Genomic DNA, 27,806 nt, shown 5'->3' on the forward strand with positions numbered 1-27,806 from the left:
TGTTGAAGTCAATAAATTGTTCCTTGCACTTTTGTCTTTTCGTTTCAAATTCTACAGGAAATTCAGTCTTAATTTTCATGCACTTTTGTCTATTCGTTCCTAATTGTATAGAAAGGATGAATTCTACAACCATCATCTTCGAGGATTTCACTGCTTGGTCGTTTTATGCCTAGGCGCCACACTCTTGCCGAGTCGCTCGCCAAATGTCTGGCAATGTGACTCCATTGGGAGCCACTCGCCTTCGCTCGTCTCGTCCGACAAAACTCGGAGCAAATGCAAGGCGAGTGGAGGCATATAATAGCCATCAAGATAGAGGAGATTTATATATCGATGATAGGTTACCATGCACATTCTCGATCTTTGTAAGCATTTGGCAAGAGTGTGGCGCCGGCATTAGGTTTTTCTATAGTGAGGCCAACGTTATAATGGCAGTGAAGAAAGATAGGAGTACAACGTTGTAGCCGATCCTCAGTCTTGTCAATGCCTTCTATAGACGGTAGCTGATACAACAGGTTTATTGATGTAATATTAACTGTTCATTCTCGTTTAAAATAATCTATTGTATTAAGCTAGAAATTATATTTTTCAATAGTTCCATAATAATTTTTTTTATAATTAAGATGAAAAATTTTGTTGATTCATTATTAATTCTACATTGTTGAAAGACGATGTATCAACAGAGCAATTTGAGAAAGAGATAGCCCTATCCGCTTTGTTGAATGATAGACAAAGATTGCAATACCATTGCTAAACAAATACTGCCATTAAAACGTGGACCGCACTATACAGAGTGAAAAGCACCGCAGGGTGCAGGGTGGGTGAAAAGCCCGAGAACGGCTTAATATCTCATATACAAAGGTAATTTGATGGTGGGTGTGATTGAGGATCCTACTCAAATTGAGAATACTACATTACTATGAGTTCAAAAATCTGGTCCGCCATATTGAATGCAACTTTATTTTTTTAAATAGGAAGGTGGTCATGCGATACATGATTTCGATACGAAATTTCAAGAAAAAATGAATGGTGAAAACCGCATCCCATAACTCAAACCGTTCAGAAGATATTCACATTATTATTATTAATCAATACCACGGTCCATATTTCAGATAAATCTGAGGTACTTTTTGTTTGAGTGAGTTTCACGATGGTTTTCATAATTTCTTTGTGAAAAATAAAAATCGATCAAACTTAGTGATCTTTGATGCGAGAAACACGAATGTGGTATCAGATTTGCAAAATTCTTAACCGTTCAGGAGATATGACCATTTGAAAAAATTATGTTTGCAGCTTCATAACTCACTCTGTATAGTAGCTGGGGGTGCCAAATTTGGCTCCGACATTTCTCAGGTCAAGCTTTATCTATGGTACAAATTTCAGCCAAATCTGAGATACTTTTTGTTTCAGTGTGTTTCACGATAGTCCATGGTTTTTATCAATGTTTTGTGAAAAATAAAAATCGCTAAAGCTTCGTGATCTTATGGTCTTTGATGTGAGAAACACGAATCTGGAATCACAGTTGAAAAATTCCTTACCGTTCAGGATATATGACCTTTTTAAAATTTGAAAATTTTATGTTTGCAGCTACATAACTCACTCTGTATACTAAGTAGCTGAGGGTGCCAAATTTGGCTCCGACATTTATCAGGTCACGCTTTATCTATGTTGAAAATATCAGTCAAATCAGTGAAACTTTTTGTTTCAGTGTGTTTCACGATGGGTTTTATCAATTTTTTGTGGAAAATAAAAATTTATTAAACTTCGTGTACCTATGGTCATTGATGCAAGAAACACGAATCTGGAATCAGATTTGCAAAATTGCTTACCGTTCAGGAGATATGACCATTTAAAAATTTTATGTTTGCAGCATCGTAACTCTCCCTGTATAGTAGCTGGGGGCGCCAAATTCGGCTCCGTCATTTCTCAGGTCAAGCTACATCTATGATGCAATGTTAGCCAAATCTGCGATACTTTTAGTTTCAGTGTGTTTCACGATGGTTAGTCCATGGTTCTCATCAAATACTTGTGAAGAATGAAAATTTCTAAACTTCGTGATATCATGGTCTTTGATGCGAGAAACACGAATCAGGAATCAGATTTACAAAATTCCTCACCGTTCAGGAGATATGACCTCTTGAAAATTTGAAAATTTTATGTTTGCAGTTCCATAACTCATCCTGTATAGTAGCTGGGGGTGCCAAATTTGGCTCCGACATTTCTCAGGTCAAGCTTCATCTATGTTGAGAATTTCAGCCAAATCTGAGATACTTTTAGTTTCAGTGTGTTTCACGATGGTTAGTCAATGGTTTTTATCAATTTTTTGTGGAAAATAGAAATCGCTCAAACATCGTGATTATATGGTCTTTGATGAGATAAACACAGATCTGGAATCAGATTCGCAAAATTCCTTACCGTTCAGTAGATATGACCTATTTAAAATTTGAAAATTTGATGTTTGCATCTTCATAACTCATCCTGTAAAGAATAGTAGCTGGGGGTGCCAAATTTGGCTCCAACATTTCTCAGGTCGAGCTTCAACTATGGTCCAAATTCCAGTCAAATCTGAGATACTTTTTGTTTTAGTGTGTCTATGGTTTTCATCAATTTTTTGTGAAAAATAGAAATCGCTCAAACATTTGTGATTATATGGTCTTTGATGCTAGAAACAGGAATCTGGAATCAGATTTTCAAAATTCCTCACCGTTCAGGAGATATGACCTCTTAAAAATTTGAAAGTTTTATGTTTGCAACTTCATAACTCATTCTGTATAGTAACTAGGGGTGCCACATTTGGCTCTGACATTTCTAACATATAAATCATGAGAAATTTGAATTTCCAGCTAGTCATGAGAAATCTGAATTTCCCGCTAGACATGTGAAATTTGAATTTCCCACTCAAATAGTATAAATCATGAGAAATTTGAATTTCCCGCTAGTCATGAGAAATTTGAATTTCCCGCTCAAATAGTATAAATCATGAGAAATTTGAATTTCCCGCTCAAATAGTAGCTCATTTGCATATTAGAAATGACCAGATTTCTACCAGGGCAACAGAAACATGCAAGAGGTACACAAGCTAGATCAGTGTTGTGGGTTGCCTATGCTTGCATTGGAAGGCGTTGAAAAAAACCTCTTTAAGTGTTCTGACTCCCTGGTACGGAATTGAAAACCAACTAAATACTACCAGGGCAACAGAAACATGCAAGAGGTACTGACTGATTTGAGCGGGAAATTCAAATTTCTCAGGATTTTTGGGACTACTGAGCTCATTTGTATTGGATGAGAATTAGAACAGCTCAGCAGAAAAAAGCAACAGTAACGGATTCATTTTTCATTAATCCAAAAATTAATTAAAATCGCTAAAAATCTCAGCAATGGGAAACTCAGAAGGTTGGCACACGAACGTGGGGCCCAAGGCAGGAGGAGAAAAACAGCAATGAGTGCAGAGGAGAAATGTAGTCGAGTTCGGAGAGCCAGGTCGAGCGGTCGAGAGAGGTGAGAAGGAAGCAGCGAGCAGCTAGCAACGTCACAGTACACCCGTACTACGTGACCCCCGATTTCTTCTGCGACCGGGAGTTGTGTCGAGGCTAAAGTTGATTAGCCTCTCACACGGTGAACTCCACTGCTCTACACTCGTTTGGGGCGAGTGTTAAACGACACTTAACCTGTTTGGACGACGGGTTGCCAGTTTCGACCAACGACAACACGTCATGTTGTGAATTTCAGCCAAATCTGAGATACTTTTTGTTTTAGTGTGTCTATGGTTTTCATCAATTTTTTGTGAAAAATAGAAATCGCTCAAACATTTGTGATTATATGGTCTTTGATGCGAGAAACAGGAATCTGGAATCAGATTTTCAAAATTCCTTACCGTTCAGGAGATATGACCTATTTAAAATTTGAAAATTCGATGTTTGCATCTTCATAACTCATCCTGTATAGTAGCTGGGGGTGCCAAATTTGGCTCCGACATTTCTCAGGTCAAGCTACATCTATGTTGTGAATTTCAGCCAAATCTGAGATACTTTTTGTTTTAGTGTGTCTATGGTTTTCATCAATTTTTTGTGAAAAATAGAAATCGCTCAAACATTTGTGATTATATGGTCTTTGATGCTAGAAACAGGAATCTGGAATCAGATTTCCAAAATTCCTTACCGTTCAGGAGATATGACCTATTTAAAATTTGAAAATTTGATGTTTGCATCTTCATAACTCATCCTGTATAGAAGCTGGGAATGCCAAATTTGGCTCCGACATTTCTCAGGTCAAGCTACATCTATGTTGTGAATTTCAGCCAAATCTGAGATACTTTTTGTTTTAGTGTGTCTATGGTTTTCATCAATTTTTTGTGAAAAATAGAAATCGCTCAAACATTTGTGATTATATGGTCTTTGATGCTAGAAACAGGAATCTGGAATCAGATTTTCAAAATTCCTCACCGTTCAGGAGATATGACCTATTTAAAATTTGAAAATTTGATGTTTGCATCTTCATAACTCATCCTGTATAGTAGCTGGGGTGTATAGTAGCTGGGGGTGCCAAATTTGGCTCCGACATTTCTCAGGTCAAGCTACATCTATGTTGTGAATTTCAGCCAAATCTGAGATACTTTTTGTTTTAGTGTGTCTATGGTTTTCATCAATTTTTTGTGAAAAATAGAAATCGCTCAAACATTTGTGATTATATGGTCTTTGATGCGAGAAACAGGAATCTGGAATCAGATTCGCAAAATTCCTTACCGTTCAGGAGATATGACCTCTTAAAAATTTGAAAGTTTTATGTTTGCAGCTTCATAACACTCATCCTGTATAGTAGCTGGGGGTGCCAAATTTGGCTCCGACATTTCTCAGGTCAAGCTACATCTATGATGCAAATTTCAGCCAAATCTGAGATACTTTTTGTTTTAGTGTGTCTATGGTTTTCATCAATTTTTTGTGAAAAATAGAAATCGCTCAAACATTTGTGATTATATGGTCTTTGATGCTAGAAACAGGAATCTGGAATCAGATTTTCAAAATTCCTCACCGTTCAGGAGATATGACCTCTTAAAAATTTGAAAGTTTTATGTTTGCAACTTCATAACTCATCCTGTATAGAAGCTGGGAATGCCAAATTTGGCTCCGACATTTCTCAGGTCAAGCTACATCTATGTTGTGAATTTCAGCCAAATCTGAGATACTTTTTGTTTTAGTGTGTCTATGGTTTTCATCAATTTTTTGTGAAAAATAGAAATCGCTCAAACATTTGTGATTATATGGTCTTTGATGCGAGAAACAGGAATCTGGAATCAGATTTTCAAAATTCCTCACCGTTTAGGAGATATGACCTCTTAAAAATTTGAAAATTTCATGTTTGCAGCCTCATAACTCATCTTGTATATTAGCTGGTTGAGCCAAATTTGGCTTCAATATTTCTCAGGTTGAGCTTCATCTATGTTGTGAATTTCAGCCAAATCTGAGATACTTTTTGTTTTAGTGTGTCTATGGTTTTCATCAATTTTTTGTGAAAAATAGAAATCGCTCAAACATTTGTGATTATATGGTCTTTGATGCGAGAAACAGGAATCTGGAATCAGATTTCCAAAATTCCTTACCGTTCAGGAGATATGACCTATTTAAAATTGGCCGCCGCAGCGTGCTGGTCCAGTGCGGGATCGCAGGAGGACGTCTAGGAAGGCCAGGAAAAGCCTTTCCCGCAACTCCGCGGACGATCCGGACCCCAGGAGGACAGCTAGTGCCCGGCCAGTAGGACTTAGGAGAGTCCAGAGTGCTGGCCGCCGCAGCGTACTGGTCCAGTGCGGGATCGCAAGAGGACGTCTAGGAAGGCCAGGAAAAGCCTTTCCCGCAACTCCGCGGACGATCCGGACCCCAGGAGGACAGCTAGTGCCCGGCCAGTAGGACTTAGGGGAGTCCAGAGTGCTGGCCGCCGCAGCGTGCTGGTCCAGTGCGGGATCGCAGGAGGACGTCTAGGAAGGCCAGGAAAAGCCTTTCCCGCAACTCCGCGGACGATCCGGACCCCAGGAGGACAGCTAGTGCCCGGCCAGTAGGACTTAGGGGAGTCCAGAGTGCTGGCCGCCGCAGCGTGCTGGTCCAGTGCGGGATCACAAGAGGACCTCTGGGAAGGCCAGGGAAAGCCTTCACCAGAGCCCCGCAACCAACCCGGACCCCGGGAAGACACCCGGTGCCCGAGGACTAGGACTCAGTCCCGACACGAAGCCCTTTTCTCACGACTAACACTGCAAGGTTCCGTTTCCCTTCTTTCCGCGACCAACCCTGTTTGGCAGTGCGAAAGCACGGCCCCTCTTTCCTAAAAGAGGGAAACATTCCTCCAAAGCACTCAAAGCCCTGTTTCAACCCCCAACCCGAGCGAGGGTGGTTGACGGACGCCCCACCGAGACTCCCGTCCCCTGCCGCGGCCCTCCCCAGTCGCCGACTGAGTTTAGCCGGCCCAGAGCGACACTGGGAACTCTGATAGAGACAGGTGTGGGCAAAAATCTACTCAGAAGGTTGGCATTTCTCAGGTCAAGCTTCATCTATGTTGAGAATTTCAGCCAAATCTGAGATACTTTTAGTTTCAGTGTGTTTCACGATGGTTAGTCAATGGTTTTTATCAATTTTTTGTGGAAGATAGAAATCGCTCAAACATCGTGATTATATGGTCTTTGATGAGATAAACACAGATCTGGAATCAGATTCGCAAAATTCCTTACCGTTCAGTAGATATGACCTATTTAAAATTTGAAAATTTGATGTTTGCATCTTCATAACTCATCCTGTATAGAATGGTAGCTGGGGGTGCCAAATTTGGCTCCAACATTTCTCAGGTCGAGCTTCAACTATGGTCCAAATTGCAGGCAAATCTGAGATACTTTTTGTTTTAGTGTGTCTATGGTTTTCATCAATTTTTTGTGAAAAATAGAAATCGCTCAAACATTTGTGATTATATGGTCTTTGATGCTAGAAACAGGAATCTGGAATCAGATTTTCAAAATTCCTCACCGTTCAGGAGATATGACCTCTTAAAAATTTGAAAGTTTTATGTTTGCAACTTCATAACTCATTCTGTATAGTAACTAGGGGTGCCACATTTGGCTCTGACATTTCTAACATATAAATCATGAGAAATTTGAATTTCCAGCTAGTCATGAGAAATCTGAATTTCCCGCTAGACATGTGAAATTTGAATTTCCCACTCAAATAGTATAAATCATGAGAAATTTGAATTTCCCGCTAGTCATGAGAAATTTGAATTTCCCGCTCAAACAGTAAAAATCATGAGAAATTTGAATTTCCCGCTCAAATAGTAGCTCATTTGCATATTAGAAATGACCAGATTTCTACCAGGGCAACAGAAACATGCAAGAGGTACACAAGCTAGATCAGTGTTGTGGGTTGCCTATGCTTGCATTGGAAGGCGTTGAAAAAAACCTCTTGAAGTGTTCTGACTCCCTGGTACGGAATTGAAAACCAACTAAATACTACCAGGGCAACAGAAACATGCAAGAGGTACTGACTGATTTGAGCGGGAAATTCAAATTTCTCAGGATTTTTGTGACTACTGAGCTCATTTGTATTGGATGAGAATTAGAACAGCTCAGCAGAAAAAAGCAACAGTAACGGATTCATTTTTCATTAATCCAAAAATTAATTAAAATCGCTAAAAATCTCAGCAATGGGAAACTCTCAGCAACAATATAATGTCATCACATTGGCAAAATTCCTTAGCATTCATTAGATATGGCCATTTGAAAAATTGCAAATTTCATGTTTGAAGCCACATAACTCATCCTGTATAGAAGATGGGAATGCCAAATTTGGCTCCGACATTTCTAACATATAAATCATGAGAAATTTGAATTTCCAGCTAGTCATGAGAAATTTGAATTTCCAGCTAGTCATGAGAAATCTGAATTTCCCGCTAGTCATGAGAAATCTGAATTTCCCGCTAGACATGTGAAATTTGAATTTCCCACTCAAATAGTATAAATCATGAGAAATTTGAATTTCCAGCTAGTCATGAGAAATTTGAATTTTCTGCTCAAATAGTATAAATAATAAGAAATTTGAATTTCCCACTCAAATAGTATAAATCATGAGAAATTAGAATTTCCCGCTAATCATGAGAAATTTGAATTTCCAGCTAGTCATGAGAAATCTGAATTTCCCGCTAGTCATGAGAAATTTGAATTTCCCGCTAGTCATGAGAAATTTGAATTTCCCGCTCAAACAGTAAAAATCATGAGAAATTTGAATTTTCTGCTCAAATAGTATAAATCATGAGAAATTAGAATTTCCTGCTCAAATAGTATAAATCATGAGAAATTTGAATTTCCCGCTCAAATAGTAGCTCATTTGCATATTAGAAATGACCAGATTTCTACCAGGGCAACAGGAACATGCAAGAGGTACTGACTGATTTGAGCGGGAAATTCAAATTTCTCAGGATTTTTGTGACTACTGAGCTCATTTGTATTGGATGAGAATTAGAACAGCTCAGCAGAAAAAAGCAACAGGTAATGGATTCATTTTTCATGGATCCAAAAATTAATTAAAATCGCTAAAAATCTCAGCAATGGGAAACTCTCAGCAACAATATAATGTCATCACATTGGCAAAATTCCTTAGCATTCATTAGATATGGCCATTTGAAAAATTGCAAATTTCATGTTTGCAGCCTCATAACTCATCTTGTATATTAGCTGGTTGAGCCAAATTTGGCTTCAATATTTCTCAGGTTGAGCTTCATCTATGTTGTGAATTTCAGCCAAATCTGAGATACTCTTAGTTTCAGTGTGTTTCACGATGGTTGGTCAATGGTTTTTATCAATTTTTTGTGAAAAATAGAAATAGCTCAAACATCGTGATTATTTTTCATATGAGAAACACAGATCTGGAATCAGATTCGCAAAATTCCTTACCATTCAGTAGATATGACCTATTTAAAATTTGAAAATTTGATGTTTGCATCTTCATAACTCATCCTGTATAGTAGCTGGGGTGTATAGTAGCTGGGGGTGCCAAATTTGGCTCCGACATTTCTCAGGTCAAGCTTCATCTATGTTGAGAATTTCAGCCAAATTGGAGATACTTTTTGTTTTAGTGTGTCAATGGTTTTCATCAATTTTTTGTGAAAAATAGAAATCGCTCAAACATTTGTGATTATATGGTCTCTGATGCTAGAAACAGGAATGTGGAATCAGATTTTCAAAATTCCTCACCGTTCAGGAGATATGACCTCTTGAAAATTTGAAAGTTTTATGTTTGCAACTTCATAACTCATCCTGTATAGTAACTAGGGGTGCCACATTTGGCTCCGACATTTCTAACATATAAATCATGGAAATTTGAATTTCCCGCTCAAATAGTATAAATAATAAGAAATTTGAATTTCTCGCTCAAATAGTATAAATCATGAGAAATTTCAATTTCCCGCTAATCATGAGAAATTTAAATTTCCGCTCAAATAGTATAAATCATGAGAAATTAGAATTTCCCGCTAATCATGAGAAATTTGAATTTTCTGCTCAAATAGTATAAATCATGAGAAATTAGAATTTCCTGCTCAAATAGTATAAATCATGAGAAATTTGAATTTCCAGCTAGTCATGAGAATCTGAATTCCCCGCTAGACATGTGAAATTTGAATTTCCCACTCATGAGAAATTAGAATTTCCTGCTCAAAAATCATGAGAAATTTGAATTTCCAGCTAGTCATGAGAATCTGAATTCCCCACTAGACATGTGAAATTTGAATTTCCCACTCAAATAGTATAAATCATGAGAAATTTGAATTTCCCGCTCAAATAGTAGCTCATTTGCATATTAGAAATGACCAGATTTCTACCAGGGCAACAGGAACATGCAAGAGGTACACAAACTAGATCAGTGTTGCGGGTTGCCTATGCTTGCATTGGAAGGCGTTGAAAAAAACCTCTTGAAGTGTTCTGACTCCCTGGTACTGAATTGAAAACCAACTAAATACTACCAGGGCAACAGAAACATGCAAGAGGTACTGACTGATTTGAGCGGGAAATTCAAATTTCTCAGGATTTTTGTGACTACTGAGCTCATTTGTATTGGATGAGAATTAGAACAGCTCAGCAGAAAAAAGCAACAGGTAATGGATTCATTTTTCATGGATCCAAAAATTAATTAAAATCACTAAAAATCTCAGCAATGGGAAACTCTCAGCAACAATATAATGTCATCACATTGGCAAAATTCCTTAGCATTCATTAGATATGGCCATTTGAAAAATTGCAAATTTCATGTTTGAAGCCGCATAACTCATCCTGTATAGTAGCTGGGGTGTATAGTAGCTGGGGTGTATAGTAGCTGGGGTGTATAGTAGCTGGGGGTGCCAAATTTGGCTCCGACATTTCTCAGGTCAAGCTTCATCTATGTTGAGAATTTCAGCCAAATCTGAGATACTTTTTGTTTTAGTGTGTCCATGGTTTTCATCAATTTTTTGTGAAAAATAGAAATCGCTCAAACATTTGTGATTATATGGTCTTTGATGCTAGAAACAGGAATGTGGAATAAGATTTTCAAAATTCCTCACCGTTCAGGAGATATGACCTCTTGAAAATTTGAAAGTTTTATGTTTGCAACTCCATAACTCATCCTGTATAGTAGCTGGGGGTGCCAAATTTGGCTCCGACATTTCTAACATATAAATCATGAAAATTTGAATTTCCTGCTCAAATAGTATAAATAATAAGAAATTTGAATTTCCTACTCAAATATAAATCATGAGAAATTTGAATTTCCCGCTAATCATGAGAAATTTGAATTTCTCGCTCAAATAGTATAAATCATGAGAAATTTGAATTTCCCGCTCAAATAGTATAAATCATGAGAAATTTGAATTTCCCGCTAGTCATGAGAAATTTGAATTTCCCGCTAGTCATGAGAAATTTGAATTTCCCGCTAGTCATGAGAAATTTGAATTTCCCGCTCAAATAGTATAAATCATGAGAAATTTGAATTTTCTGCTCAAATAGTATAAATCATGAGAAATTTGAATTTCCCGCTAATCATGAGAAATTTGAATTTCCCGCTCAAATAGTATAAATCATGAGAAATTAGAATTTCCCGCTAATCATGAGAAATTTGAATTTTCTGCTCAAATAGTATAAATCATGAGAAATTTGAATTTCCAGCTAGTCATGAGAATCTGAATTTCCCGCTAGACATGTGAAATTTGAATTTCCCACTCATAAGAAATTTGAATTTCCCGCTCAAATAGTATAAATCATGAGAAATTTGAATTTCCAGCTAGTCATGAGAAATCTGAATTTCCCGCTAGACATGTGAAATTTGAATTTCCCACTCAAATAGTATAAATCATGAGAAATTTGAATTTCCCCCTAGTCATGAGAAATTTGAATTTCCCGCTCAAATAGTAGCTCATTTGCATATTAGAAATGACCAGATTTCTACCAGGGCAACAGAAACATGCAAGAGGTACACAAACTAGATCAGTGTTGTGGGTTGCCTATGCTTGCATTGGAAGGCGTTGAAAAAAACCTCTTGAAGTGTTCTGACTCCCTGGTACTGAATTGAAAACCAACTAAATACTACCAGGGCAACAGAAACATGCAAGAGGTACTGACTGATTTGAGCGGGAAATTCAAATTTCTCAGGATTTTTGTGACTACTGAGCTCATTTGTATTGGATGAGAATTAGAACAGCTCAGCAGAAAAAAGCAACAGTAACGGATTCATTTTTCATTAATCCAAAAATTAATTAAAATCGCTAAAAATCTCAGCAATGGGAAACTCTCAGCAACAATATAATGTCATCACATTGGCAAAATTCCTTAGCATTCATTAGATACGGCCGTTTGAAAAATTGCAAATTTCATGTTTGAAGCCGCATAACTCATCCTGTATAGAAGCTGGGAATGCCAAATTTGGCTCCGACATTAATTTCTCAGTTAAAGCTTCATCTATGGTGCAAATTTCAGCTGAATCTGATATACTTCTTTCTCTCACTGTTTGCACAATGGTTGTTTGTCCATGGATTTTGTCATTGATAAAAAATCATTGACAAAATAAAAATCACCCAAACTTCGTGATACGAGAAACAGGAATCTGGAATCAGATTTCCAAAATTCCTTACCGTTCAGGAGATATGACCTATTTAAAATTTGAAAATTCGATGTTTGCAACTTCATAACTCATCCTGTATAGTAGCTGGGGGTGCCAAATTTGGCTCCGACATTTCTCAGGTCAAGCTACATCTATGTTGTGAATTTCAGCCAAATCTGAGATACTTTTAGTTTCAGTGAGTTTCACGATGAGACAGTCACCGTTCAGGAGGTACCAAATTTGGCTTCAACATTTCTCAGGTCGAGCTTCATCAATCTATGGTGCAAATATCAGCAAATCTGAGATACTTTTTGTTTTAGTGTGTCCATGGTTTTCATCAATTTTTTGTGAAAAATAGAAATCGCTCAAACATTTGTGATTATATGGTCTTTGATGCTAGAAACAGGAATGTGGAATAAGATTTTCAAAATTCCTCACCGTTCAGGAGATATGACCTCTTGAAAATTTGAAAGTTTCATGTTTGCAACTCCATAACTCATCCTGTATAGTAACTAGGGGTGCCACATTTGGCTCCGACATTTCTAACATATAAATCATGAAAATTTGAATTTCCTGCTCAAATAGTATAAATAATAAGAAATTTGAATTTCCCGCTCAAATAGTATAAATCTTGAGAAATTTGAATTTCCACTAATCATGAGAAATTTGAATTTCTCGCTCAAATAGTATAAATCATGAGAAATTTGAATTTCCCGCTCAAATAGAATGAATCATGAGAAATTGAATTTCCCGCTAGTCATGAGAAATTTGAATTCGCCGCTAGTCATGAGAAATTTGAATTTCCCAGCAGGCATGAGAAATTTGAATTTCCCGCTCAAATAGTATAAATAATAAGAAATTTGAATTCTCCGCTCAAATAGTATAAATCATTAGAAATTTCAATTTCCCGCTAATCATGAGAAATTTGAATTTTCCGCTCAAATAGTATAAATCATGAGAAATTAGAATTTCCCGCTAATCATGAGAAATTTGAATTTCCCGCTCAAATAGAATGAATCATGAGAAATTTGAATTTCCCGCTAGTCATGAGAAATTTGAATTCCCCGCTAGTCATGAGAAATTTGAATTCCCCGCTAGTCATGAGAAATTTGAATTCCCGCTCAAATAGTAGCTCATTTGTATATTAGAAATGACCAGATTTCTACCAGGGCAACAGAAACATGCAAGAGGTACACAAACTAGATCAGTGTTGCGGGTTGCCTATGCTTGCATTGGAAGGCGTTGAAAAAACCTCTTGAAGTGGCAACAGAAACATGCAAGAGGTACCGACTGATTTGAGCGGGAAATTCAAATTTCTCAGGATTTTTGTGACTACTGAGCTCATTTGTATTGGATGAGAATTAGAACAGCTCAGCAGAAAAAAACAACAGGTAATGGATTTATTTTTCATGGATCCAAAAATTAATTAAAATCACTAGAAAATCTCTGCAATGGGAAACTCTCAGCAACAATATAATGTCATCACATTGGCAAAATTCCTTAGCATTCATTAGATATGGCCATTTGAAAAATTGCAAATTTCATGTTTGTGCCACATAACTCATCCAGTATAGTAGCTGGGGTGTATAGTAGCTGGAGGTACCAAATTTGGCTTCAACATTTCTCAGGTCGAGCTTCATCAATCTATGGTGCAAATATTAGCAAATCTGAGATACTTTTTGTTTAAGTGTGTCCATGGTTTTCATCATTTTTTTGTGAAAAATAGAAATCGCTCAAACATTTGTGATTATATGGTCTTTGATGCTAGAAACAGGAATGTGGAATAAGATTTTCAAAATTCCTCACCGTTCAGGAGATATGAACTCTTGAAAATTTGAAAGTTTCATGTTTGCAACTCCATAACTCATCCTGTATTGTAACTAGGGGTGCCACATTTGGCTCCGACATTTCTAACATATAAATCATGAAAATTTGAATTTCCTGCTCAAATAGTATAATGAGAAATTTGAATTTCCTGCTCAAATAGTATAAATCTTAAAAAATTTGAATTTCCACTAATCATGAGAAATTTGAATTTCTCGCTCAAATAGTATAAATCATGAGAAATTTGAATTTCCCGCTAATCATGAGAAATTTGAATTTTCTGCTCAAATAGTATAAATCATGAGAAATTAGAATTTCCTGCTCAAATAGTATAAATCATGAGGAATTTGAATTTCCAGCTAGTCATGAGAATCTGAATTCCCCGCTAGACAAGTGAAATTTGAATTTCCCCCTAGTCATGAGAAATTTGAATTTCCCGCTCAAATAGTATATATCATGAGAAATTTGAATTTCCCGCACAAATAGTAGCTCATTTGCATATTAGAAATGACCAGATTTCTACCAGGGCAACAGGAACATGCAAGAGGTACACAAACTAGATCAGTGTTGCGGGTTGCCTATGCTTGCATTGGAAGGCGTTGAAAAAACCTCTTGAAGTGTTCTGACTCCCTGGTACTGAATTGAAAACCAACTAAATACTACCAGGGCAACAGAAACATGCAAGAGGTACTGACTGATTTGAGCGGGAAATTCAAATTTCTCAGGATTTTTGTAACTAGAATAAGAACAGCTCAGCAGAAAAAAGCAACAGGTAATGGATTTATTTTTCATGGATCCAAAAATTAATTAAAATCACTAGAAAATCTCTGCAATGGGAAACTCTCAGCAACAATATAATGTCATCACATTGGCAAAATTTCTTAGCATTCATTAGATATGGCCATTTGAAAAATTGCAAATTTCATGTTTGAAGCCGCATAACTCATCCAGTATAGTAGCTGGGGTGTATAGTAGCTGGAGGTACCAAATTTGGCTTCAACATTTCTCAGGTCGAGCTTCATCAATCTATGGTGCAAATATTAGCAAATCTGAGATACTTTTTGTTTTAGTGCGTCTATGGTTTTCATCAATTTTTTGTGAAAAATAGAAATCGCTCAAACATTTGTGATTATGGTCTTTGATGCTAGAAACAGGAATGTGGAATAAGATTTTCAAAATTCCTCACCGTTCAGGAGATATGACCTCTTGAAAATTTGAAAGTTTCATGTTTGCAACTCCATAACTCATCCTGTATTGTAACTAGGGGTGCCACATTTGGCTCCGACATTTCTAACATATAAATCATGAAAATTTGAATTTCCTGCTCAAATAGTATAAATAATAAGAAATATGAATTTCCTGCTCAAATAGTATAAATCTTAAGAAATTTGAATTTCCTGCTCAAACAGTATAAATCATGAGAAATTTGAATTTCCCGCTCAAATAGAATGAATCATGAGAAATTTGAATTTCCCGCTCGTCATGAGAAAATTTCTCAGTAGCCATGAGAAATTTGAATTTCCCGCTCAAATAGTAGCTCATTTGTATATTAGAAATGACCAGATTTCTACCAGGGCAACAGAAACATGTAAGAGGTACACAAACTAGATCAGTGTTGCGGGTTGCCTATGCTTGCATTGGAAGGCGTTGAAAAAAACCTCTTGAAGTGTTCTGACTCCCTGGTACGGAATTAAAAACCAACTAAATACTACTACCAGGGCAACAGAAACATGCAAGAGGCACCGACTGATTCGAGCGGGAAATTCAAATTTCGCAGGATTCTTGTGACTACTGAGCTCATTTGTATTGGATGAGAATTAGAACAGCTCAGCAGAAAAAAGCAACAGGTAACGGATTCATTTTCCATGAATCCAAAAATATTAATTAGAATCGCTAAAACTCTCAGCAATGAGAAACTATTAGCAACAATGTAATGTCATCACATTGGCAAAATTCCTTACCGTTCATTAGATATGGCCATTTGAAAATTTGCAAATTTCATGTTTGAAGCTGCATAACTCATCCTGTATAGTAGCTGAGAATGCCAAATTTGGCTCCGACATTAATTTCTCAGTTGAAGCTTCATCTATGGTGCAAATTTCAGCCGAATCCGAGATACTTCTTTCTCTCACTGTTTGCACGATGGTTGTTTGTCCATGGATTTTGTCATTGATTTGTGAAAAATAAAAATCGCCCAAACTTCGTGATTATATGGTCTCTGATACGAGAAACACAGATCTGGAATCAGATTTTCAAAATTGCTCACCGTTCAGGAGATATGACCTATTTAGAATTTGATGTTTGCATCTTCATAAAACTCATTCTGTATAGTGGCTGGGTGTGCCAAATTTGGCTCTGACATTTCTCAGGTCAAGCTTCATCTATGTTGTAAATTTCAGTCAAATCTGAGATACTTTTGTATCAGTGTTTTTCATTAAGCTTATAGTCCATGGTTCTTTTCAATTTCTTCTAAAAAATAATAATCACTCAATCTTCATGTTCCTGTTTTTGATGCGAGAAACACGAATCTGGAATCAGATTAGCAAATTTCCTTACCGTTCAGGAGATATACCTATTTAAAATTTGATAATTCGATGTTTGCATCTTCATAACTCATCCTGTATAGTAGCTGGGAGTCCCAAATTTGGCTCTGACATTTCTCAGGTCAAGCTTCATCTATGTTGTAAATTTCAGTCAAATCTGAGATACTTTTTGTATCAGTGTGTTTCATGATGGTTTTTATCAATTTTTTGTGAAAAATAGAATTCGCTCAAACTTCGTGGCCTCATGGTCTTTGATGCAATGAACACAGACTTTCTAAACGCAAAATTCTTTACTGTTCTGGAGATATGACCTATTTAAAATCAGAAAATTTGATGTTTGCATCTTCCTAACTTATCCTGTATAGAATAATAGCTGGGGGTGCCAAATTTGGCTTCAAAATTTCTCAGGTCGAGCTTCAACTATGGTCCAAATTCCAGCCAAATATGAGATACTTTTAGTTTTAGTGTGTCCATGGTTTTCATCAATTTCTTTGTGAAAAATAGAAATAGCTCAAACATTTGTGATTATATGGTCTTTGATGCTAGAAACAGGAATGTGGAATCAGATTTTCAAAATTCCTCACCGTTCAGGAGATATGACCTCTTGAAAATTTGAAAGTTTTATGTTTGCAACTTCATAACTCATCCTGTATAGTAACTAGGGGTGCCACATTTGGCTCCGACATTTCTAACATAATTATAAATCATGGAAATATGAATTTCCCGCTCAAATAGTATAAATAATAATGAAATTTGAATTTCCCGCTCAAATAGTAGCTCATTTGCATATTAGAAATGACCAGATTTCTACCAGGGCAACAGAAACATGCAAGAGGTACACAAACTAGATCAGTGTTGCGGGTTGCCTATGCTTGCATTGGAAGGCATTGAAAAAACCTGCTACCTCTTGAAGTGTTCTGACTCCCTGGTACGGAATTAAAAACCAACTAAATACTACCAGGGCAACAGAAGCCACATAAACTCATCCTGTATCCTGCTGGGAATGCCAAATTTGGCTCCGACATTAATTTCTCAGTTAAAGCATCATCTATGGTGCAAATTTCAGCCGAATCCGAGATACTTCTTTCTCTCACTGTTTGTACGATGGTTGTTTGTCCATGGATTTTGTCATTGATTTGTGAAAAAGAAAAATCACCCAAACTTCGTGATTATATTGTCTTTGATACGAGAAACACAGATCTGGTATCAGATTTCCAAAATTGCTCACCGTTCAGGAGATATGACCTATTTAGAATTTGACGTTTGCATCTTCATAACTCATCCTGTATAGTAGCTGGGGGTGCCAAATTTGGCTTCAACATTTCTCAGGTCGAGCTTCATCAATCTATGGTGCAAATTTCTGCCAAATCTGCGATACTTTCAGTTTCAGTGTGTTTCACGATGGTCCATGGTTTTCATCAATTTTTTGGCTATGGATAGAGGTTGATCTAACAAGTGGTTTGCTATAATATGAGACGTTTCGCTACAATATAGAGTTATCTACTGAAACATAAAATCTTCCCTCCAGTCACAAATCAGAAAAATCACTCATTTTCAATAATGCTTATAACTCAAGAATAGGACTGAATTTCGCCAATTTGATGACATATTATTGTTGCTATTGTTAAGTACTATCATCCCGAAGAGTTCGAGCGATTTTAATTCTTGACCACTTTTGAAAAAGTCCATGATTCATGGATTTCATGAAAAATTCAAATCTCCCAGATTTTGTATATATTCGGGCTACGGATAAAGTTTGATCTAACAAGTATCGTGCTATAATATATACAGAGCGAGTTATCCACTGAGAATATTCAAAAGATTTTTATAATAATTAAAAACGACACCCATATCATAACTGGATATTTCATTACCCTATTCAAACTATTTTACTAATTAAAATAAAATCATTCTGCTGACCAAGATCCAACTTTATCAGCATTTGGTAGTAATTGAGGTATCATTCCTTGATATCTATCATGTTCAAGAATATGATGAAGAATGGTGATATAACAGCACAATTAGAAATACTTCACTTTTGATAAGAAAATATATTATATTTATGACTAGTCTCTAGTACATAAATTCATTATCACTAAGTTACAACAAATAAACTTTATAACAGTATCGATATATCAACATTATTATGAGAAGAAGAGTCGACTTTTTGATAAAAATACAATAGATCAAATACCGTTGATATATTTTTAGATAAAATACAAGCCTTCATTGTGAATGAGATTTTTTGGAAGACAAGTAACGCAATTTAGGAAATTTATAACAATCTATAATTTCTAAAAATTGTTAACGGCATAATTCTAATCAAAGCTTGCCTTGTTGGCATTTTCAAAAAAAGCCAAGGAATCGTGATTTATTTTGGATCAAAGTTCAAACAATAATAGTTTAGAGTTGAGAGATGTGGTATTTTATATTAATGATTTTAGACTTAAAATAATGAGAACTATTTGTCTTTGATTTTAATATTATTATCAAGTAATTCAAGGTCATTCTTAATCAGCACAAGCCAATCTGAAGAATAAGCGGAAGCATAAAGTGCGTAGTAACATTATGCTAAATTATTGAAACAATAACACAATTTCAGCTTTAAGACCAACAACATCCAATTTACACCAATAGTTGATAACAGCAATCAAGTTCATTCACCTTATGGAAGGCAAAATTCGATTTTGTAAAAATTTCAAATTCTTAACAAAGCAAATAACACCAAGATTAGTTTAGATTTTACGAAAAACTACACAAGCAGATAATAGTTTATGCATCAATAAAATATTCTTTCTTAATCTGAAAGTTTAGAATTTATTTCATATTTTTCCTAGATTCAACTAATTTATTGGAATAGTGATTAAAAAATAATTCACGTTAGATCAAAGAGAGTGTCGGTTGCACAAAAGCCGGTTAAATTTTAACCGTGATTAATTGCACGAGAACTAATCAGAGAAGGCTTTATTGAAAAGACGGCTTCTCTGATTGGTTCTAGTGAAATTAATCACGGTTAAAATGTAACCGGCTTTTGTGCAACCGGGCCAGAGGAAAATAACCATCCTTCTAAAATACGTACATACAGACCTTGAAAGGATAACAAAGTGAACAACATATCTCCAAGTATACTATTCACAAAGAGCTCGATCATTATATATGGCACATTCGAATTAAGCTAGTACTTTATTTGATTCACGCCAATAGTTTAATATACAAAGATGTAAAGAGAATGAATAATGAATGAATTAAATACATAAAATACAACAATGAATATTGTGAAAAGTTATCCTTTCGATAACACAATGGTGTTTACGCTTAGGCTAAGACCGATATAATTTATTGTAATTTACATTTTTTTAAATTTATTAGTTAGATTTTAAGCGTTTATAGCTCCTCCATAGAAATAATTTATCATAGATGTTAACAGAGTAAAATAGTAAAATTTATCCACTGGGAGAGAAATGTTTATGAAAAATATGAACGTGAAATAAATATCTACTCTATGTAAATACGTTCTCATTAAATCATTTAATATAATTCTCAACTAGGGAATTCTCATCATAGGGAATTCGAACAAACTTTCAATAATCTTTCTAGGGAATTCATGGAATATATTCAACTTAATTGTTGATTCAAGACCCAGTAATTTATACAGCTAAATCACTCTATTCATCTTCTCTTGAATTATTGAAGATAATTGATTGAAAAACTTAACCACATAAATCCGGAAATCAGATAAAAATAGACACATGGAGGTATTATTGTACAACGATCTATATATAAATTTCTTCAATGAAAATACATATTTATTCTCTACTGTTCTCTGTGATGGTATTATTTAAAAATCTAAAGATCAATCGTAAAATACGACAATACACACTAATCACATTCAGTTTGCAATACTTAATCTAATAAAAATTACGTTAATTTTAAGAAATGTTCAATGATTATAATGTATACTGTATTCACATCAACAATAATATTATTTCTAAACAACGTATGATATACACATATGATACAGTTCAAGACAAATGAATTTATTTACAGCAAAATCTATGTAATTTAAAAATAACCTTTATTAAAATATACGTAATCTTCGTATGAAAACATTAACTTCTAGTAAGCGAATTTTACAAAGAGATCATACAGTAATGAGCTCTGATAATACATACTTATCGATATAGTTAGTGTGTGTACTAAATGGAGAAAAACTACTTTTCAAAAATATTTGAAAAAAGTTGGAATGATAATACAGTAAGTGAATCAACACTGGTATAATTTGAATGCTGAAAAAATATATTAATTTTTTGTTTCAAATGTTGAAAGTGTTTGATAAAAATAGAATTGGAAGAATTTTTTGATAGGTGTTCATAGTATTATTTTGTTTGTGAGAACTGGGTTTTCTTTTGAAGGATTAAGACAAATCAGGACAAGACAAATTTGAAAAAAAATTCTCATGAGAAATTTCTATTATCCAATTGAAGAATTTTGACAATTTGATTTTAGTTCACGTGTTATAATATGCTTTTTGAAATTGGTTTTATGGATGTACATTTGGTTCGCTTTTTGAAATTGGTTTTATGGATGTACATTTGGTTCATTGATGTTTTTGTAACATTTCTAATATATATTCTAGCAATAAATGATTTGATCTAATTCTCCACAAAGTACACACACACTTAACAAAAAATATCTGAAAACATCAAATAGTTGTTGATAACAGCATACAACGTCAACTAGTAAGAAGCTAATACATCTTTGTTCATCTATAACATACTAACAACTGGATAGACATTCAAGTAAAAGAGTTTGCACACATGATTTAACCGTGCAAACTGTTAGAAAAATTACAGTCATCGATTTTATGAAAACCAATAACTTTTACCGTTGGTTGAAGCGGCTGAAGACATCAACAATAGTGATTGATTCAAGACAGCGTTGCCAGTTGACTGGTTTGCAAGGTTGCCAGTTAATGGATAGTCTTTTTGCAACGTTGCCAGTAGATAGACAGTCTTTTGCGACGTTGCCAGGTGATAATATTTCGGCAACGTTGCCAGTTTAGACTGACAATGTTTTAGCCAGTGAATAGGCAGGGTTTTTGCGGCGTTGCCAATTGACTGGTGATTTTTTTTGCAACGTGGCCAGTGAACCGACAATCTTTTACAACGTTGCCAGTTTTGACCGACAATATTTTTGCGACGTTGCCAGTTGACTGACAATCTTTTTGCAACGATGCCAGGTGAACGACAATCTTTTTGCGACGTTGCCAGTTTTGACCGACAGTCGTTTGCAAAGTTGCCAGCGAGCCAACAGCCTTCTGCGACGTTGCCAGTTTTTATCGACAATCTTTTTGCAACAATTCCAGCAAACCAAAAGTCTTCTGCGACATTGCCAATTTTTACTGACAATAGTTTTGCAATGGCCAGTGAACCGACAGTCTTTTGCGACGTTGCCAGTCTTCTTTCTAATAGTAAGTTGGCACAGGGCGTGGTCAGGTGACAGTTAGTAGCGTGGCGCTAGGCGGGATTCTGACTCAGACTTCAGTGGAGCTTTTTGGGCGCGACTTGCGCCTGCGTCGAGCCAGCTCACTCATCACAACTGGGCCCAGGTTGGGCGCACGCGGCGATTGGCTTACTGCTCGATACGTCGCTGATATTGCGCCCTGTACAACAAACAATTTTCCCAATTAAAAAAAAAAACTCTTTTCCAACTCTGCTCTTAGAGCCATAGACCCGGTTGCACAAAAGCCGGTTGAATTTTAACCGTGATTAATTTAACGAGAACCAATCAGAGAAGGCCTCTTAGAAAAGACGGCTTCTCTGATTGGTTCTCGTAATATTAATTACGGTTAAAATTTAACCGGCTTTCGTGCAACCGGTACATTGTCTAATTCTACTCTCTGGAACAGAATTCTAAATTACTCTAGAAAACAACCCTATTAAAATAATATGGGCATTACGTTTAAGCTTAGCCAAAACTTATTACCAGACCATATTAAGCGTTTTTCAGGCGTTTTCAGACAGCGGTTTTAGAGTCGATAGGGCAGGAAGCTCTCCGATCGGCTGAAAACACCTGAGAAAAAGCTTGAAAAACGCTTAATGTGGTCTGGCCCTTAGAGTTGCCAACAAAACCAGGCTTTCTATTAAAAACATGTTATTCAATGAGAATATTTCAACATCCTCATTTGACCCAAAACTCCATTTTAGACAAATTTCCAATACTACTTCACTCTCTAGCAACTAAAAATGGTTAGCCAAAAATTGAATACAATTTTACCAACATGAGTAGCATCTCTAGCATTTTAAAGAGGTTTTACAATCAATATTTGAGTTAAGCAGTAACTTGGGTCATGTAAAATCAAATTCACTTTCTGGAATCGAATAGGCCTGCTGATGTACAAACTACTTTACTTTTTAAAAACCATAGGTTTATAGAAATAAACATATATTTGAATAGCATGGACAGCATCCCTATCAGTTTTTGTGAATTACCTACAATTAGCTAAAAGGAGTCCTCTTCTGCTAAGAGTCAACTTATGAGTCTGAAATTGTCAAACTATTTAATAATAAAATACGACAGAAGTTGAGTTTGTGGCCTAGGCCCGACTTAACATTAAACACTGGTGTGCCTTTTGAATGCTTGCTACCATCGGACTCCCCCAATACTAAGGGTGATGCCTACATAAGCTCTTAGGCTTGTGCGTGGGTAATGAGTGAGAGGGATGATGATGAGAGATGACGACTACTTTTTAGGTAGTCGGGACCGACGGCTTATCGTCTCCTCCGAAAGACGGGGTGGTCACATCTACGATAGCACATCCAGAAAGTAAGTTCCGTTTCAGTTTATATCCGCTGCAGCGCTGCGATCGCAGTTCCGCACATGCGCGGTAGACGCTCTGTTAAGTATGTGATTGTGCTGTGGTCAAAAACTTTTGCCCCGGTCGAGATTCGAACTCGGGTTCTCTTGATTATTAGACCGGCGCGTTATCACTCACTCCAACGAACCATTTGAAACAGTTTGACTGAAGACTTGAACAATGATAACTAAAGTAAGATTCACTTCAAACTATCTGCATTTCTCATAAATAATATGATTGCTTTACATTCAACCAATGCTGTAGCGAATCTCGCAATAATTATAATAAATTGCACTGACTTTGATAACACTGGCTTCCTGCAGTTGCAGCCGATGCGTGGACAAATTGTGCCTGTGCACAAGCCACGAGTGCTGCAGCACCTGGGCGGCGGTTGGCCTCCTGTGGGGGTCTATGTGAAGCATCTTTCTCACCAACTCCTGTCACAACAAAGCATCAACACTTCATCAAAAATCAGCTCGTTCAAATCTTACCAAAAATTTGTTAAATGTGATGTATAGTAATCAAAACACACAACACAACCCCGTGGATATCAGAGAGGTAATCAACTTTTTTTTATCTTTATAAAAAAAGTTTAAATAACCTCATTTGGACAATTTTTATCAAAATTAGGTAGAGAAACAGTTTTGGGTTTATCCTGTTGATTCTCTCCCAATCATTAATTTGATATTGTGATTGTGGAATGTAATAAATGAATAAAATGAACATATATATATCTATAGTGAAGTTCACATGTTATAAAGTTGTTTTACTTATTTACTTTATTAGAACTTGACTTTATAACGTGGATCACACTATAGATATAGAGTTAATGTTCCATCGAGAGGAGGTCTCAGTTGTTCGTCAAGTTCTCAATTCATCAAAAGTACCTATTTTGACCATTTCTTGAGATAATTCTACTGAAACAAATCAGTTGAACCATTCAGTTAGTAAAGTTTCACGGCATCAAGTTTTCGTTGCAGGATGATACACAGATATAGTTAGGTCCACGTTATAATGACAGTATTTATAACGTGGACCACACTATAGATATAGAGTTAATGTTTCATCGAGAGGGGGTCTCAGTTCTTCGTCAAGTTCTCAATTCATCAAAAGTACCTATTTCGACCATTTCTTGAGATAATTCTACTGAAACAAATCAGTTGAACCATTCAGTTAGTAAAGTTTCACGGCATCAAGTTTTCGTTGCAGGATGATACACAGATATAGTGAGGTCCACGTTATAATGACAGTATTTGATCAACTATGGTTTTGCTATCCTTGTCAATCATTCGACAAAGCCGGTGGTACTATCCTTTTCTAGGTCCACAACGATACCAATTATGTTTTTGACAGTTTAGAAATATAATTTATTAATGCAGAGAATCGGCATCGCTATTCTTCTATCTTTATCCACTACCATTATAACGTGGACCTCACTATAGCTACACTGTTGCACACTAGTTAGGGATCAGGTTTTTGCTTTCAAATAGCAATATGCTCCAATTCAATATAATTTTTTTCAAATTCAGATTCATTTATTTGCCATAAAATTCATATACAAATTAATAAAATAAATATTCTCAATTACAGTATGCCACAACCGGCAAAGAACAACTAGTGCGCCGGCAATGAATTTGAACAACTAGGTATGATAAACATGTCAATAGAAAAAGAAACTAAGAGCTCATTGTAAACAATTAAAATAAATAAAAATTACGGAAAACTAGGTCACATCCCAATCTTTTCAAACTATAAGACAACAATTAGGTAGTGTTTCAGTTGTTTGTAATTTAATATAAACTAGTAGTTCTGCGAACAGTAGACCTCGCTCATGAATAGCCCACAACTTTCAAACTAATGAGAAGGGCCATTAAGAAAGTACAGTATATTGTGAAGATTTATCCATGTCATCTATTATTTTCGCCATTGAAAGTGCTAAATACATTGTTTCCAGGGACACCGGACTTATAAATGTCTCTCAAGGAGGTACCTTCATATTGTCCCCATATTTACAATATTACAACTTTTCTTACAATCAATTATAAGAAATCGGTCAACTGATAGAAAAATGGAATATGCAGTAGGCAATTTAGACGATGAATCGTCTTATTCTAAATAAGATGGGTTTGTTAGTGACAATGACAGGAGGTTGCTAATAATGTTTTTCATGAAAAGTGGATTCAATGTTATGGCGGCTTGTTATGCCTATGCAGAATGTTTATGCTCACAAGTCGGTTTCCGATCTCATACTAAAACGAAAACCAGAGATAAATAACTAAGCTGTGATGTCTCCGGCCGGTTCGGTAGGTCTGGAAACTATTCATCTGTGAAACAGGGAAATATCGTGTTGAAAAGGGAAGAAATGGTGCAATCAAGTGAGAAGTTTTCTTCAATTAATAAATACAGTATGATTTGAAGCGGCTCAGACGTTTCAAGGTTTACCGCTGACAACTCTTGTCCTCTATCGATAGCATTCAACGATACCATTCATTCAATACAGCACATTTTAGAGCGGCACAATTTATATTCAATTTATATTAAAACCGGAGGTCTTATCAAAAATCGTTACGCTTAGGTCTCTGCGCCTTGTTTCAAAGAACTTGTATACCAAATTTCATCCAAATCGGACAATAACTGCGACTGTAACTGCGGTACAAACAAACAAACAGACAGACAAAAGCCGATCGAGTCGAAACTAAGACCTCAGCTCCGCTTTGGTCAATGATACTGTAGTATCCACTGAACATCTGTGAGCAACAAGAGCTCATGAACTGTAAATTTGACATACTGAAGTTGTCTAATCGGGCTGAGACGTTCAAGGAGTGACGCCACTTGTTTCTTCTTTTTCCCATAATTGTTGGGTTGAAATGAGTAAATGGAAGAATGAACGAACAAAACGAACGAAGGAACAAATTAATGAATGAACGGTCGAACGAACAAATTAATGAATGAACGAACGAACAGATGCATGACAGCTGACCTTGGCTTCGAAGGAGACGTTGCCCCAGTTGCCAGACTCAAGGTCAAGCTGACTGTGTCCAATCACTACCTCCGTAAACAAAGCCATAATGCATTCTGGTGACGTCAGCACAGGCAGGACTACTCACCACCTCTACACCAATAAAAATCTGGTGTGGCGCACTCACACAACTTCCCTTGCCGTTATGAAAATTAATCATCTGACGCTAGTGTATACGCGCATCTCAAGTCTACTTTTCTAAGATTTGAGCCAGCTGGTGACAGAACTATAACGCTGGAGACACACGAGGTCTGCTATCTCTTCATAGTGAATGATTTGATAGAATCAACAGTTGCCAACAGTTTGAAATTGGATAATCACATTTTCTCGAATTTTGAGCTTATTACCATTTTTAGGTGAAAATGTTACTGAACATCAATTGTAGAGATTTTCATGCTCAATCCTTCCCACTTGAAATTTTCTGTTGAGTGGTCCGAAGCGGCGTGATTGTTAAGTTGAAAAGAGTAAAATGAACGAATAATTTAATAAATGAATGAACAAACGAATGAATGAATAATGCATGAATGAACGAATGCATGACAGCTGACCTTGGCTTCGAAGGAGACGTTGCCCCAGTTGCCGGACTCAAGGTCAAGCTGACTGTGACCGATGCGACGCAATATCTGCGTGGGCGACTCAGCCGGTCCGTTGGCAAATGGTGTGCGACCTGCTAGGAGTGTGTAGAGCAGCACGCCAAGCGACCAGATGTCGCAAGCCGCGTCGTAGCCCTGTCGCTTTAGAACCTACAACAAAATACCATCAAATCTAATCAAAGTATTATCAATTATTATTCGAAAATATTTAAATGACACAAGAACATTGTCTAATAATATCACGAAATTATTGGAAAGTTACATACATGTTTCAACACTATGGTGTCATAGGGTGTTGAAATATGTTTGTAACTTTTTAAAAAATTCGTGATATTTTTAGACAATATTTTAGTGTTTCATTATGGATGAATATCATCATATCTCACCAAAAAACAGTATCAGATTTGGAAAAATCAAACTTTGGTTCTTCGATTGATAATAATATTATTATTTATTTATTAGGATTTGAACAAATGCAATTACTCTTTAATTTCCATGTGAAAACATAATTCATTTATCTTTTATAATAGTCTTAACACGTACTAGAATTCTGAAAGAGTCATTACACTTCAAGAAACTTTCCATCTAAAGCTGCGTTTACACCAAAGTTATTAAGAAAATGTTTATTTTTCCGTCCTTATAAATTTATTAGATTGAACATAACTTATCATACATAAATGATCATAATGTATATGATAAGTTATATTCAATCTAATAGAATCTATAAGGACGGAGAAATAAACATTTTGTTAATAACTTTGGTGTAAACGCAGCTTATTTACTCACTTTATTTGAATTTTCATTTAATTTTTGATTCGATATGATATATCAGTTTCAGAGTTCAGAGATGATATGAAAAAAGGACATATCATAGAATAT

The 27,806-nt window shown here is 36.0% G+C and overlaps 1 protein-coding gene across 2 annotated transcripts in view; it reads right to left on the bottom strand.

The window, feature by feature from the left end:
- Nucleotides 1–18,495: 18,495 nt before the first annotated feature.
- LOC111048142 (ribosomal protein S6 kinase 2 beta) overlaps nucleotides 18,496–27,806 on the bottom strand; it is a 114,703-nt gene continuing 105,392 nt past the window's right edge. Inside the window, exons 15-17 of one of the 2 annotated variants that reach the window (XM_039433587.1) lie at nucleotides 26,883–27,077; nucleotides 23,615–23,752; nucleotides 18,496–22,121 (exon numbers count right to left, since the gene is read on the bottom strand). In XM_039433587.1, the coding sequence (XP_039289521.1) occupies nucleotides 21,993–22,121; nucleotides 23,615–23,752; nucleotides 26,883–27,077 (462 nt within the window). In that variant the 3' untranslated portion in view covers nucleotides 18,496–21,992. The remainder of the gene's footprint in view (nucleotides 22,122–23,614; nucleotides 23,753–26,882; nucleotides 27,078–27,806) is intronic. The other variant, XM_039433588.1, reaches the window with a different exon arrangement.

This window comes from Nilaparvata lugens, chromosome 7 (genome assembly GCF_014356525.2).
Source record: "Nilaparvata lugens isolate BPH chromosome 7, ASM1435652v1, whole genome shotgun sequence".
In the NCBI taxonomy this organism is placed as follows: Eukaryota; Metazoa; Arthropoda; class Insecta; order Hemiptera; family Delphacidae; genus Nilaparvata; species Nilaparvata lugens.